Source organism: Dipodomys ordii, unplaced genomic scaffold (genome assembly GCF_000151885.1).
Source record: "Dipodomys ordii isolate 6190 unplaced genomic scaffold, Dord_2.0 Scaffold44, whole genome shotgun sequence".
NCBI classification, from domain to species: domain Eukaryota; kingdom Metazoa; phylum Chordata; class Mammalia; order Rodentia; family Heteromyidae; genus Dipodomys; species Dipodomys ordii.
The window spans coordinates 2263155-2278321 of NW_012267260.1; the positions used below are offsets into that span (position 1 = coordinate 2263155).

General features: G+C 50.0%; 1 protein-coding gene across 1 annotated transcript; it reads left to right on the forward strand.

Annotated features, from left to right (window-relative positions):
• The first annotated feature begins 7784 nt into the window (after positions 1-7784).
• On the forward strand, positions 7785-11735 carry LOC105987704. The gene is made up of 6 exons (XM_013019061.1): positions 7785-7794; positions 7955-8020; positions 9966-10025; positions 10162-10263; positions 10761-10924; positions 11490-11735. Exons 1-6 carry the CDS (start codon positions 7785-7787, stop codon positions 11733-11735), a joined length of 648 nt encoding a protein of 215 aa, XP_012874515.1.
• The last annotated feature ends 3432 nt before the right edge of the window (positions 11736-15167 follow it).

Consider the following 15167-nt stretch of genomic DNA (forward strand, 5'->3'; position numbering starts at 1 on the left):
CTGGGAAGGTGCGGGATGCCGCCGCAGAACTGGCTGGGAAGGTGCGGGATGCCGCCGCAGAACTCACACTGGCCGTGGACTACGCGGGAAGACGCTCCTTCTCTTTTTTTTCTTTGACTGCTTGCCAGTGCAAATATTTTTTTCTCTCTTTAAACTATTTATACGTTATTTAAAAAGGCCCAGAAAAGTCTTTCCAAGACATTAATAAAACATCTCCTCTGTATGCAAATATGCTAGGATCGTGACGTCCCTAACTCCTATTTCTCAGATAGGATCAGACGCCAACTTGAGCTTCAACCTTATATAACTCAAAATAGCCATCTTGCTATCAGAATTGTAATGTTGTCAACTTTTAGATGCTTATCAAAATATGGAGACAAGGAATAAGACATGAGAAAGAATGAAGCGGTAGCTCGGCGGAAATCCTGTGTGAGGCTCAGGGTTCCATCCCCAGCATGAAAATAAACAAACAAGTACACAAAATAAACAAGACGGACGCAGAAGAATTTGCCTAGCATGTGTTTTTAAAAGCAATTAGCAATTAATTAGTTCTTAATTGTGTTAACAGCAAGTGAACCTGAGAGGTCAAAATCCATCTAATCATGTTTGGGAAATCAACGGACTCCACTCGAGAATGAGCCAGGCCTGGGCTGCAGGGAGCAGGGGTGGGAGAAGGCCAGGGCCAGCACATCGCTCCCTCCAGTGTGACATCCACATCTCACAGTTACCCGTGTCACAGGCTGAGGTCACAGGCTGCCATGTGCTGTGTTTATCATAATGCAATGAGGAATTGGTGTCGCTATTAGAATGCAGTTTTCATCAACCCCTCAGAAATGAGTTTTTGTGGGCAGAGAGCATGCTGTCTGCATGGCATTAAATATCCACTATGGTGTACACACTGGCAGTCCATCATGTGACTTGGAGAATTATTTGGTCTGTCATAAACTATACATTCAACATTGCCTGCCTGCAATGTCCTGACCCCACACACTCTGTGTATACCTAGCGCTGTGTCCAGACCCAGCGTTAGCATCTTCCAGACTTGGGGGAGGGCTGGGGAAAGCAGAAAGATCTAGATCTTACTCAGGAAATTACAGTGATGCTCAACAGAAAGCTTTCAAAATTAATCTCCACAAGACACAACTCGTGTCCTAACTCTATGCCCCTGGACAAGAATGTATTACCCAAGAAAATATTGGCAGTGGCAATTCTTTTTGTGTGGGGGGTGGGGGGATCCGGTCATGGGGGCTGAACTCTGGGCCTGGGCGCTGTCCCTCAGCTCTTCAGCTCAAGGCTAGCACTCTACCACTTGAGCCACAGCGCCACTTCCAGCTTTTTTTCTTTTTGCTTATATGATGCTGGGGAATCAAACCCAGGGCCTCAGGCATGCAAGGCAAGCGCTCTACCATTGAGCCACCTTCCCAGCTCCAGCAGTGGCAATTCTTTAAAATGGTCCTTTGGCTTTGATTTTCTTTTTCTATTGGCTTGATTATCCATTTTCAAAATTAGATCCTTTGATTGGCTTTCCCAGATTGCCAATAAATGGAGGTGAAGCAGATTCAATTCACTGTCTGTTCACTCTCCCTGGTAAAATGATCTAAAATATGTGTCTAACCTCATCCTTTCTTAAAGCAGTCCTTGGACATTTTACTTTTTCTCACATTTTCTATGTTATCTGAAAGGATGAAGAGTATAACACAACTCGATTACCCTTTCTCTCTGCCAGCACACAGACCATACACAGGATTTCTTTCTCTGTAGGTGTTCTCTTTGTATGGTATAGCATTGATAAGAAAGAAGTTAAAGGTTTTATTTTAACTGTACTTTTCCTTCACTGAATATACAAAAGGGAGTAAGCATTCCCATGAAACTTGGAGGCCAAGGTGAATCCGGATCTGCGTTGGCCTGTATGTGACATGGCAGAGCGAACATTCACTGATGGAGGCACGGTAGGCCGAGAGCAAAGCAATGATGCCCCTTTGTCCTGTGCCCTGAGCACATCACCCTCTGTGCACTGACCCCTTCTGAAAACACTGTGTGTACCAGAGACTCCCAGGACCCTCCAGACCAAAGACACCGGTGTTTCCACGCACGCACGCACGGACAGGCTGTGATGCTGAGTTGGTGCGTCATGTGCGCTATGCACACAGGAACTCCATCACGACAGCCACACCGCAAAGCAGCAGGAGGGCGCTGGGTGGAGGAGCTGACGCCCTGACTGACTCGCACAGTGGATGGGGCAGACGCCCTGACTGACTGACTCGCACAGTGGATGGGGCAGTCACAACCTGCTCCTTCAAAACACCTTGTGCCTTTAAAAAAAATGTTTCAAAATTAGATTTGCTTCTTTCTTTTTTTTGGTCGATCATGGGGCTTGAATTCTGGGCCTGGGCGCTGTCCCTCAGCTCTTCAGCTCAAGGCAAGTGCTTTACCACTTGAACCACAGCGCCACTTCCAGTTTTCTAGTGGTTTATTGGAGATGAGTCTCACAGACTTTTTCTGCCTGGGCTGGCTTTGAACCAGGATCCTCAGATCTCAGCCTCTAGAGTAGATAGGATGACAGGTGTGAGCCACCAGCGCCCAGCTAAGATTTGCTTATTTCTATGATCAGTGTAACACAGTAATAAACAGATCTCCAGCTACGTCTTCTATTTACCTCTTTAGAAGCAAGGGTTTCGTGTTCAGGAATAGCCACCATTGCATGACTCGGCTTCACAGAAAAGACGCCCAGGGTGTACCCAGAGAACGAGGAGAAAGAAAGAAAGAAAGAAAGAGATAGTGACATGGTACATTATTGCAGAAAATAGTAGATTCTACCAACTATAAACGTGAAGATTCGATTGCTCATTAACAAACAGGGCACGTGTTTGGGGAGATGGTGAGCATTTGGGGGGATGGTGAGCGTTTGGGGGGATGGTGTGCATTTGGGGGGATGGTGAGCATTTGGGGGGATAGTGAGCGTTTGGGGGGATGGTGAGCATTTGGAGCATGTGACTATTTTTTTCATTCCTGTGTCACATAAAGTTTATCACGTGGTGTGGACTGTTGTTAATTATTTATTATTATATGAATAGTCAAAGCATACAGACAGCTTTTCCCCAGTAGGAAACTAAGTGAAACATTTGTGTCAAACCTTACATGTTGGCCTCCAATAAGAGAGCTCAAAAGTCAAAGCACCACATTGTGTTTGGGCCCATCAAAAAGGTAGGCATACCCCCAGGAATGTGAACTCTGACGCATTTACTGGGAGTGACAACCTCGATGCTTAGAGCGCTCATGGCCACTGCAGTCTCGCTGGGTGACAATCGTTTCCTGGGATTTACAACCTCAGCAGCAGAGAGGTTATTTTTATTCTTTGGGTCTTCCAAATGTCTAAACCTATTAGGGAAGAAGCAAGCCACCGGCTCGCCAGGGACGGCCACCCTGAGGCAGAGCAGTCGCCGTCCGTGGCTCTGGTTTTTTTTTTCCTTCCTTGTGTTCACCATCTCCCCTTGCTCCAACTTCAGGGTTACCAGAAGCACTTCCTGACCCCTGCAGCTGCCGCGGGCTTTGGGGATATGGCACTGTCCGGTCACCCTTGAACTCTCGAGCGCTCTGGGCAATAAGTCAAAGGGCCAGTGTCTCACTCCCGATTCTCCAGAGCACGTTCAAGGAGACCAGCGGCTGAGATGCCGGCTGGTGCTGGGAAGGCCGGGCGGCCTCAAGTTGGGTCCCTTGACTCTGCTCTTGCGTAGACTTCTAGGAGTGGAGCTTGCTTCAGTTTAAGTAGCAGCTTCACGACATTTGGCCCCCTGCTACGAAATCAACTGTGTAGCAGAGCGTCCATGTTCCTAGCTGTCCCAGGCCAGGGCTTTATAGACTTTTGTTTTAAGAAGAAGCAGAGGCAGGAAGAGACGTGGACAGCAGTGGACAGCAGTCCACGTCGGGGCTGAGAGCCCTGCTGCTTGCTGTAGTCTCTGACACTACCACCTGCCGTGGTCACGACCTCTCTACTGCCACCAACTTCACACTCAGGAACTGGCCGCGGACACCGTACGGCCTTTAGTCCCCTGTCTACCTGATGCAGAACTATAGGGAGCCTCCCTTTGCCCGGTGCCAAACTCAGCCTCCAGTTATAATACAAGAACTAACAGTCGGTGACACCCCCAAACGGCAAAACGCTACCTAGGCAGTCCACTCCTGCTTTCCAATAGAGGAGTTCATGACATTAAATCCACTTCGTTATGACCCCTCAGGTCAAAGGAATGCTTTTATCATCTAATCAACAAATCCAAACAAAATAACTGATCTTAAATAATCACTACGCCCAAGTTACTTCTATTTGGCTTTGGAATGCTTTCCTCTTCTTAACCGTCTTTTAACACAGCAGATGTTATCTTTAAGCTGAGTAAAATGTGATATTAATATCTTGTGGCAGATATTAATATCTTAGGCAGTGACATGAGGAATTCTTTGTATGCATTTGCTCATGTGGGAGTTGCTGTGTCATAGGTTTTTGTTTCTTTGTGAGTGTGCCCCTCGCTCACAGCGCCGTACGTAGCCCAGGCTGGTCTGAAATTCACCGTGTCATCCAGACTATCCTTAAACTTGGGACCTTCCCGCCTCTGACTCCCCTGTGCTGGTGTTACAGGCGTGCCCCGCCTGGAGGCTCATTTCCTTTTCATATACTGCTCGCCTGCTGCATGCACAAGGAAATTAAAGTACCAAGAGGTAGAACGGACTAACGATCGCGGGGCACATGGGAGCCGTGACAGGAAGCTGGGGATGGCTGCCAGCGGCCATGCTCTGCGGAAGATCTGGTGTGGAGACGCGGGGAGAAGGCACCCCGGAGAAGCTGGGGGGCCAGGCCCACTCAGAGACCTGGGGACACGGACAAGGAAAAGCCACACAGCAAAGTCCAGAGAAGCTGGCTGAGAGACTGGCGTGGGTGAGGAGAGGTTGGCCTAGCTGAGAAAGGCCACACAGGGACGCAGCCCTGCATTCAGAGCGAGAGGCTCAGCCCCGCATCACTGAGGTGTAAGCGTCACTGCGAAGCATCAGCAAGAAGGGGACACGTGACCCGATCTCCACCTCAAATGCCCTGCGGCTGAGCACAGAAGAATGACGGGAAGTCAGAAGGGGTTGAGAAGACAGGGAAGGAAGGAGGGTGAAATGAAGAGGGGATCCCGGGGAGCAGGGGAGAGCTGAGCTCTCTGGGTGCACCCCACCCTCCCAGCCTCCACAGCCAGCAGGAACTGGACAGCGCGGCGGAATGCTGACGTCTCTGCTGACTCCCAGTTCACAGTGTGCGGGCCGTAAAGGTGTCAGGCGGAGAGAGCAATGAAGCATGGGATAAAAATCTTGCCCTCAGCAGAATGTAACAATAAAACAGCCGCGTGGAAGAAAGGTGCATCCCAGCCTGTTTGGTCCGGATTGCTAGTTCTGAAGAGCACATGGCTATTTTCCCCGTGAAGGAAATATAACTGGAAAGAAAACTCAGCGACGGTCGGAGCTGGGACCCATGACAGGGAATGCATGCTCTTGCTTCCAATCTGGTCCTCCCTTTGACACGTAGCAGGACTTCGCTCCTACTGGTGGCCCGTTCAAGTTGGAGACCCACCTCCCGAACAGTTGCTCTGCAGGGCAGGGATGAAAAATTGGCTGAGCGCTAGCCTTGAGCAAAAGAGCTCAGGGACCGCACCCAGGCCTGCAGTTCCAGCCCCAGGACCAACAACGATAAAAAGCCTGCCCGCCTCATAAATGGCATGTCATGATGAGGCTGCCGGCCATGAAGCCAGGGCTCCTGCGCACTCATTTTGGGGTGCCTTCCTTGCGGGGCGGGGCCCACGTGGCCCAGGACCTGATACGCTGGTTAGCTACCCTTAAGCACAAAACAAAGACAGCCTATCGCTTGATAAATGATGCCATCTCAGAAACTGCTTTGTATGACTACCTGAAAATTCTGCTCTGATACTCATAACAGATCATCTGATATATGCCTGAAAACCCCCAAATTACACCATTTTTATTCTGGGCCTTTTTTCTTCCATGATATGAATGAGGCCGTAGGATTTCTTCCCTCAAAGATGACCCCAATGGGGTTTTTTCCCATTTAACCCTTCTGATGACGTGTGTTTCATTATGAGCTGTGTCTTTCTCAACCAGAAAACCACTGTCACAGAAAATAGCCACACAACTTCAACTTCCCTTAGTTTGTGCCTTCCGGGAATCTATATTCCCACACCATTTTAGGACGTAACAAATTCCATAACTGAAACAGAAATCGACAAGGGAACATGCCTGTTGTTCTCTTGGTCTCTCGCAAGGGGCATGCTTAGTTGATCAGCTGCTTAGCGCTACGGCAAAACGTCATTTTTCAATTGTCTACAATATTGTCTACAATATTGTATCTATTGCTTCACAAAAGATAATGTTGGTGAATTCCCTCCTTTTTCTTCATAGAATACAAGGGGTATTAGCATTTTATTCAAGTAACAGAAAATAAATGGCTTTGTATCAAGATTTTCCAAGTTCATGAGCCTTCCCAGTTCTGTCCTCTGCCTGATCTCAGCTCCCCCTCATGGCTGTCAGGTCCCCCAGGGGGTAGAAAATCCATCCCAGAACCCAACACTAAGTCAACAGCTTAGCAACTGAGGTGCCACAAGGCATTGGAAGACCCTTGGAGAGGGGGACGGGCAGAGGACGCGACAGGGCCAACCAGGGCCATCCTTCCTCCAAGTCCCATACTGAGGTCTCAAGTCCAGTCTGTTCTGGGCTAACGATCTATCCCCCAAACACAGGGGGAGGTGGGGAGATGGGGCGGGAGGGAGAGGTATGTGCCTAACGCAGCAGATAGAGGAGCCTACTTTAGACCCCACGTTTGCTGGTAACTAGCATCTGGAGAGCTACCCCTCGCATGGTATTGGTGACGCCATCTTCCTGCTCTGGCCCCATTCCCCCAGCCCCACACCTCTTCACACGTGGCTTCACTCTGCATTCCAAACAGCGTGAGCCCCTCTGACATTTCCACCAACCTCAGGAGACCTTGAAGCTGCCTGCGGCCACCAGCGTGCCCCACCCCAAAAAACCATCCTGCCCCACCCCAAGAAACCATCCTGCCCCAGCCTGTGTCTGCGGCCATCCCCAAAGAGTCTGAGGGGGTCTCGGGTCTCTATCTGGAGGATCTACAAGGGCCTCAGCTCCTTATTTCAAAGACTTGGTCTTCCTTTATTATTCCCAACTATATTCCCTATGGAATCACACACTGACACCCAGGTCATGCTTGATTCCAACCTCAAACCACGAAACAGGTATAGTGCTTATTGATTACAAAGAAGCCCACAGAATCACTAAACACTGCCAGCCATTCTCAGCAAGTCGAAGGGTGAGACTTTGTGAAAACTAGGAGAAACATGTTTAATACTACCACAGCATTCTAAGACAGCACTTAGAATTTTATAAACAGTTAACATTTCTTTGAGATACAGTACCAGAAAATATGTTCTCAGTCATGCAAGGACTTATTTGCCAAAAAAAGAAAAAAGACTGATCTGCTTTAAACTAGTCTGTAATAAGGGCTTAAATAAGAAAAAAAATACCAAACTGGTGTTTTTGCACGTTAAACATAAGTCATGGTCAATCTCAGAAGGATCAACGTGGAGGAGACACTTTAAAAAAAATAAGTAATTGCATTTCAAGGCTAAATGGGCCATTGTGCGGAAAATGCTTTGTTCAAGCATTCCTATTTCAGAGACTCAGCTTGCGAACACGAAACACCTACCCCAGGCTTCCATCGGATTTCGGGGATGACATTCCGTAGGTCTCACTCAGCCCCTGTATCTCTCCTGCCCAGTGTCCTGGTCCCTGAGTGCTACTCACCCAGACGTCTCCACCGTGATGGGTCTGCTCTCTGGGCCCCAGGGCCTCAGCCTGGGCCTCCACCCAGACACACTGCCTCCTCCCTGCCCTTCCCTAGCAGGCTCCACGCTGTGCCTCACAGATGCCTATAAAACACCAGCCGAGCAAAGTCCAAGGGGCCAGGAAGACCCTTTGTCAGAGCTTTAAAGACCATTTTTCTTGAATGTCCCCCAGGTCCCCTCCAACCCACCTCACCTCTCTTTCCACTTGGCAGAGTCTTGGTTTATTTTTGGTGCCAGTTCTGGGGTTTGAACCCAGGGCCTAGACACTGTTGCTGGGCTTCCTTTGCTATACCACTTGAGCACAGCACCACTTCCATCTTTCTGGTGGATAACTGGAGATGAGAGTTTCACAGCCTTTCCTGCGCCCCACTTGGCTTCCAACTTCCATCCTCAGATCTCGGCCTCCTGAGTAGCTAAGATCTCATATGTGAGCCACCAGCGCCTGGCACAAATTCTTAACTTTTAAAGTGATTTTTACTTTAAAAAATATAACACTGAAGCATCCCAGCTAGGTACTATATGTTCACTGTCACCCAACACATGTGCCTAGGGGCAGATTTTTTTGGGGGGGGTTGTCAAGATTAAATTCTAAACAGAAATATGAATAAGAAGCAGATGATTCTCAATTTCCTGGAAGAAATGTAACAGCCAGCTGCTCTGTGATTAAATTAAGCAGGTTTAGGAATGATGATGGGCAGTTAGACCAACTGACAGTGCCCGGCCCTCCAGGGGTGGGGGTGCTCCTGCTCTCCTGCAGGGGTGGGGGTGCTCCTGTTCTCCTGCAGGGGTGGGGGTGCTCCTGTTCTCCTGCAGGGGTGGGGGTGCTCCTGTTCTGCAGGGGTGGGGGTGCTCCTGCTCTCCTGCAGGGGTGGGGTGCTCCTGCTCTCCTGCAGGGGTGGGGGTGCTCCTGCTCTCCTGCAGGGGTGGGGGTGCTCCTGCTCTCCTGCAGGGGTGGGGGTGCTCCTGCTCTCCTGCAGGGGGGTGCTCCTGCTCTCCTGCAGGGGTGGGGGTGCTCCTGTTCCCCTCCAGGGGTGGGGGTGCTCCTGTTCTGCAGGGGTGGGGGTGCTCCTGCTCTCCTGCAGGGGTGGGGGTGCTCTTGCTCTCCACCGTGGGGAACCTCGCTAAGCACTGTCAAACGTCAAACTCCCTTTGCAGAGCTGCTTCTTAAAATACCTGCTCACAAAGCTTCTCTTCTTTTTTTTTTTTTTTGGTTAGAAGTCTAATTGATTTGTGTTTAGCCATTTGAACAGAATGTTCTTAATGAAGGCACTAAGCAAGTTGAGCACAATTTGGCATTTGTAAATATTGCCTGGGATTGGCTTCCTGAAAACAAAACAAAAAAAAATCTCAGGACATTAAAAAGCCACTTTGAGTTTGATAAAATGTGTTTTCTGACCCCACACAACGCATAGCTCGGGATTTTTATTTCCTAAAGCACCCTCCTAGCAATCCAATTTCCACTACCTCCACCCGTTATCAGAGAAGAAGGTTTAGAATGGAGAACATCGGAGTTTAATCCCTATCATAATCAAAACTGAATGACCCGGGGTTATTCACAGAGAGATTTCTGGGTAGCATGCGCCAAACATGATGAATGAAGTTTCGCTGCCCAGATTCAAGTTGATCTTTTCTGTTGTTGTTTCAGTGACTGCCAGGGTAGATTACTTTTTTGTTTCCTTTTGAGACAGAATCTTGTTCTGCTGCCCCGGCTTACACCTGTCCCCGTGTGGCTCTCCTGTCCCGCGTGGCTCTCCTGTCCCCGTGTGGCTCTCCTGTCCCGCGTGGCTCTCCTGTCCCCGTGTGGCTCTCCTGTCCCCGTGTGGCTCTCCTGTCCCGCGTGGCTCTCCTGTCCCCGTGTGGCTCTCCTGTCCCACGTGGCTCTCCTGTCCCGTGTGGCTCTCCTGTCCCCGAGTGGCTCTCCTGTCCCCGTGTGGCTCTCCTGTTCGCGTGGCTCTCCTGTCCCCGCGTGGCTCTCCTGTCCCCGTGTGGCTCTCCTGTCCCCGCGTGGCTCTCCTGTCCCCGCGTGGCTCTCCTGTCCCTGCGTGGCTCTCCTGTCCCCGTGTGGCTCTCCTGTCCCGCGTGACTCCCCTGTCCCACGTGGCTCTCCTGTCCCCACGTGGCTCTCCTGTCCCGTGTGGCTCTCCTGTCCCGCATTGCTCTCCTGTCCCCATGTGGCTCTCCTGTCCCGTGTGGCTCTCCTGTCCCCGCGTGGCTCTCCTGTCCCGCGTGGCTCTCCTGTCCCCGCGTGGCTCTCCTGTCCCAGGTGGATCTCCTGTCCCGCGTGGCTCTCCTGTCCCGCGTGGCTCTCCTGTCCCGCGTGGCTCTCCTGTCCCACGTGGCTCTCCTGTCCCCGCGTGGCTCTCCTGTCCCGCGTGGCTCTCCTGTCCCCGCGTGGCTCCCCTGTCCCCGCGTGGCTCTCCTGTCCCGCGTGGCTCTCCTGTCCCGCGTGGCTCTCCTGTCCCGCGTGGCTCTCCTGTCCCCACGTGGCTCCAGGGCAGGGGTCTTGGGTGGCTCCTTGATATTTTGCAGCTCAGTTTTTGTATGTTTAGTCTCCAACCTCGGGAGCCTGGGGATGAAATGTGAACATCACGGCAGCTTCATGAGAAACTGCGCCAGGAACTCGTGTGCTGGCCCTGGGGACTGGTCCTCACCCAGGAGCAAGGCAGGGGCTGCGCACAGCGCCCAGCCCGGCGTGGACGCTGAGCCTGCTCCCTGGGACCCGAGGGTGTGGTATGGGGTGTGGTCAGCTGGCTTCGCTGGCAGGCTTGGGGACCGAGACCCTGAAGGAAAATGAACCAAGCAATCCGCGTTTAAGCTCAGCTGTGGAATGTATACGCATCCTCTACACCCTTTGCTTTTCAGGCTCCTCGTGGGCAGAAGAAAGAGACTGGAACCGACTCCTCGACGGTGTGGACGTTTTACAAGGCCCCACCCGTGCGGCGGCACGCTGGCTACCTTCTCCACACACTGGTTTCCGGGCTGAGCAGCCTTGCCGTTCCCGGCGCCCTCCCGCCTGCTCCAGCCAGGTCATCTTACTCCCCGCTCCCCGGCTCCCCTGCTGTCCTCTTCCTCATCTACCCCTGCTGAGTCCTCCCGCTGGAACACAGCCCGGCCTCCCCGTCTCTTCCTTCCACACCTCAGACCAAACGCCACTGCTTCCCCAGGACCACACGGGCGCCGGCCTCTCCTGCCTGGCGGTGGTCAATATTCTCATTTAGTCATGATTTTTGTTCCTGGCTTCGTTTCTTTTTCCCCCTAAGTAGAAATAAGCATCCAGGGAGGTCTTTCATGTCTTCATTTGCTCCTAGGGTATTGCAAGCAGGAAGCCGGGGCCTCGCACCTCACAGGTGATCAATAAGTCTCTGTGCCATGAATAAATAATGGTGCTTTGTCCTCTTCTAAACTCTAGGGTTGCTAGACTTCACATGGAATAAAAAAAGAAAGGAAAAACCCCACAGAAGTTGAAAGTCTGTCCTCTGGGTTCTGTGTAGGCGATTGGGCTCTGCGTTAGCCAAGGCTGGTAGAGCCTTGAATGAGATCATTTGGCTTGGCCGCCGTCCTGGACCGCGGCACGTTGCTCTGTTCTTAAAGTGGATGTTAGCCGAGAGGGTCACGGCTCTGGCTCTACACGCTGGCAGCCGGCAGCTTCCCTACGAAGCTCGGCGTTACCGCAGAGCCTCTGCGGCCATGGAGGGCAAGACACAGGCCAGAGCCGCACTGGACGCTTCCCCAACACGGGAATACCAGCAAAGATACCGTCAGTCTACCATGCAAACCACAGAGGCTCTACGTGTGAAAACGAGGAAGACACTAAGTGGAGGGAAAGACAGCGGATGAGGACAGCGAGCAGCTCCAGGGGGAAGCAGCCGCGGGACACAGGAGGGAATGGCCGGAAACCTTATCAGAAGTTCCAGAATAGGGGTGCTGACCCCCAACATTCTACGGTATGAAAACCAGAGGACTCACTTCACCATTGCCCCAACTGCCTCGCGCCCCCCCGGCTTTGCTGGGCTGGTTCTCGAGTCCCTCACCCCAAGCTGATCCTCCACATGGAAAAAAGCCCAAAGTGCGCGGCGGAGTTGGGTGGCGGGCCTCTGGGGTGCTCACCCTGCTCTGACCCATCGACCCCCCGCAGAGAAGTGCAATTTCCTCTTGCTTAATCTACCACCTCAAACACTGCGGCTTCAAGAAAAGGCCTAGAAACACCAACAATAAACATTCTGTTATATCACAAACATAAAACCCAGTGAACAAAACGATGCCTCTTTCTCATCATTCAAATGTAAAAGATTGTAATAACATCAAATCTTTTCATGAAAAAGACACTGTTTTCTTTAAAAAAAAAAAACATATGAGAGCACATGTTGGGGGCTGAATTTTTTTCCAGAAAAAAATTACTTTTGATCATTATTACAGTACACAGGGAAAAAATATGCCTCTGAGTGAACAAATCCTCTACAGTGCTTGTCTAAACAACTGTAAATGTTACAACCCATGAGGATAATTTTCACTAACAACTAAACTCAACATCTTAAGACTTTGTTTAATAAAATTCCTCACCCCATCTAATAGATAGACTGCTGAATGGTTACGTTTCCTAGACTTACTGGTGGCTGTCCATTTTGCTCATTTGATAGGTTTATGCTGATTTCAAAATGTTGTATTTTTATGGGTATCATGCATACATGTGCAGTGTTCCAATCATGCAAACATGCTTTCCTCCTCAAACAGCCGTCAGGCATTCACGGAAAACGGTTCTCAGTCTTTTCTCTAGCGGAAATATGTAGTATACATTACTACTCCCCATGAGTCTGCCATGTTCTAGACAGCAGACCTTATTCCTTCTGCTAACTGTGGCTTCCCATCTGCCCCCAACATTCCCCCAACCCCTTCTAACTGGGAGTTTTAAGAGAATAAAAAGATCAATTATGATGGAGAGATTCATGGTGATCAATATACATTGCATATATAACATGGACATGTGGAATGAAATCTCCCTATATAATGAATCGATGCTACTAAAATTTTTGTAAGTCAAATTATACTCTAACACTTATAATCACAGACTATAAATGATTTGCCTTTAAAATTACTCTCCATAATGAAGCTCATTTCTTTGCTGAGTCACTAGAGAATCTAAAAGGCAACAAGATTCGTTTGTTATCAGAGGAGAAACATGACATTCTGTGGGAAGTAAAGCCTCTTTGTAGAATAGTATTTTTTATGCCTTAAGAAGCTGCACTAAGGTGTTTTGATTCAGTGTGTCAGTTATGAGTGGAGTGAACCCTCATCAACGCCGCTCCTTTTCTCTCCCAAGCCCACCCGTACTCTGTTTTCCTAGTTCCATTTTCATGAAGATGCATCAGATGTTCTGACCACATTCACCCACCTGCCTCTCTCCAGTCATCAATTCCCCTCCAGAGCCTTTGAGGCCCTGGAGTCCACTGAAGAAGCTCCGAGCTTACAGATCCCAAGTGGAGTCAGAAATTCACTTTTTTCTAGGGTTTCCTGGTCATTTTAACATAATCAGTCCGGTGTAGACATTAGGGTTCGTCTTTTGAAATAAACCCCAGTGCCCAGTGATTACTGTGGAGGAGACAGAAGACAATGAAGCAGTGTGTGACGCGATAGCGTTTGTGTAGCGTAGATCCCCTGCACAGGAAACACCAAGGTGGCTTTGGAGAAAAAGTGCAAAGACTACAAGTCATGCATTGGAAGCGTTCCCTGGGGCTGGACACAAGGGTGAGAAAGGAAAATCCAAAGGAGTGCATGTGGGGAAACAAGCAGGGAGGAATAAAGGAATAAGTATGTTGAAGTAAAAGGAAAAGGTCATTTCGAGTGAGAGTTACATTCTTCCTGTTGGTTAATGGGCTGTATGCACACCCCAGCACCAACATTTTTTAATAAAGCCAGATATCAAAAAAACTGGACAAAACCGAGTGTGTAAGCCACAATGTGGACATTTCACATTGGCATTATACAATAGAGATTTTCTGTGCTGCTGTAATTCTCATTGGAAGGATAAGAACACTAAAGCAAGAATTTGAGTCACTTTTTTTCTTTTCGAATACAGACATAAGACTTCTTGATTCAACAAAGGCAGCTCAGCAACCAGCACTATAAATGGCTCTGCAGATGAGTTCTAGCGTGTATTTCATTGAGGAAGAATGACTTTATAGTTACTTTGTCAAATCAGGACACTTGCTAATCAAAGAAGAGGCTAAAATAAAATCATATCTGCTTTAAAATCATTATTTATTGGCTAAAAGGCTTTATGATGGTAGAAAGTTAACAATATTTCTTTGCAGAAGATGACACGGATGGCAGTTGGCCGAGACTTGAGGGAGACAACAATACAAGATAATGCTCGCGTAGGATGTTGTGATTCCTTCACAATGTTCCAGGTAGGCCAGAAAAACTGGAACTTGAAGTTGTTTATGAGAAAGCAGATAAGCCGCAGAGCTCAGAGCTGAGAGGACGGAGGAAATGAAGCCTGGGATGCGTGGAGAAATGGATGAAGGTGACGCAGATTTCGGGTACTGGCTGTCAGAGTGCACCCCGTCCGATTCTCAGATAGCACAGCTCCGGGCTGTGCCCCCGTGAGCTTTTTGAGGTCCCCTGGGATGAAGCCCTGGCCCTTCTTTCCCCCGCTCTAGCCGATGCTTCCCAAGTCGTCTCTGGAAGAAGTGCCTGGCACCGTCTCCTCCCGCAGCCCACACCACGCTGGAGAGAGCACCCACGCGCACGCTTCCAGCAACCTTGCTGCCCACTTCCAGAAACTCGCTCTGTGTGTGTCTCTTTAAGAGATTTTATTTAACACACGACTGAGTCTCTGCATGGAACGCAAGGCTAATAGCGCTGTAACCCTTTCCTCTCTCCATGACGCCTCCCAGCCCTCTGCACCCGGAAACCCTGGCCGGGACCTCATGATCAGACTTCGGGTGCAGCCAGAACCTCTGTCCCAGCATGCCGCACAGACGGGCCAGTCCAGCGGCCGCTGAGGCTGGAAGCAGCCATGTCCTTGCCACTGCAGCTGGGACACGTGCTTAGGGGACCCCGACTCTCCTTTGTGTCTGTGGGGACACACGTAGGGGACCCCGGCTCTTCTCTGCGTGTGCAAGTCTGTGGGTGCATACCCAGTGGACCTTGACTCTCCTCTGTGAGAAGGTGGTGGGAAGGTGTGACATCATGGGGAGGAGAAGGTGGTGGGAAGGTGTGACATCACAGGGGGAGAAGGCGGTGGGAAGGTGTGACATCACAGGGGGAGAA

What these genes read in the sequence shown, in the direction of transcription:
- LOC105987704 (XM_013019061.1), top strand. An exon ending in TGTCCCCACGTGGCTCTCCT is followed by an intron (nt 10,026 to 10,161) that starts GTCCCGTGTGGC and finishes CTCCTGTCCCAG; the next exon opens with GTGGATCTCCTGTCCCGCGT. An exon ending in TGTCCCCGCGTGGCTCTCCT is followed by an intron (nt 10,264 to 10,760) that starts GTCCCGCGTGGC and finishes TTTGCTTTTCAG; the next exon opens with GCTCCTCGTGGGCAGAAGAA.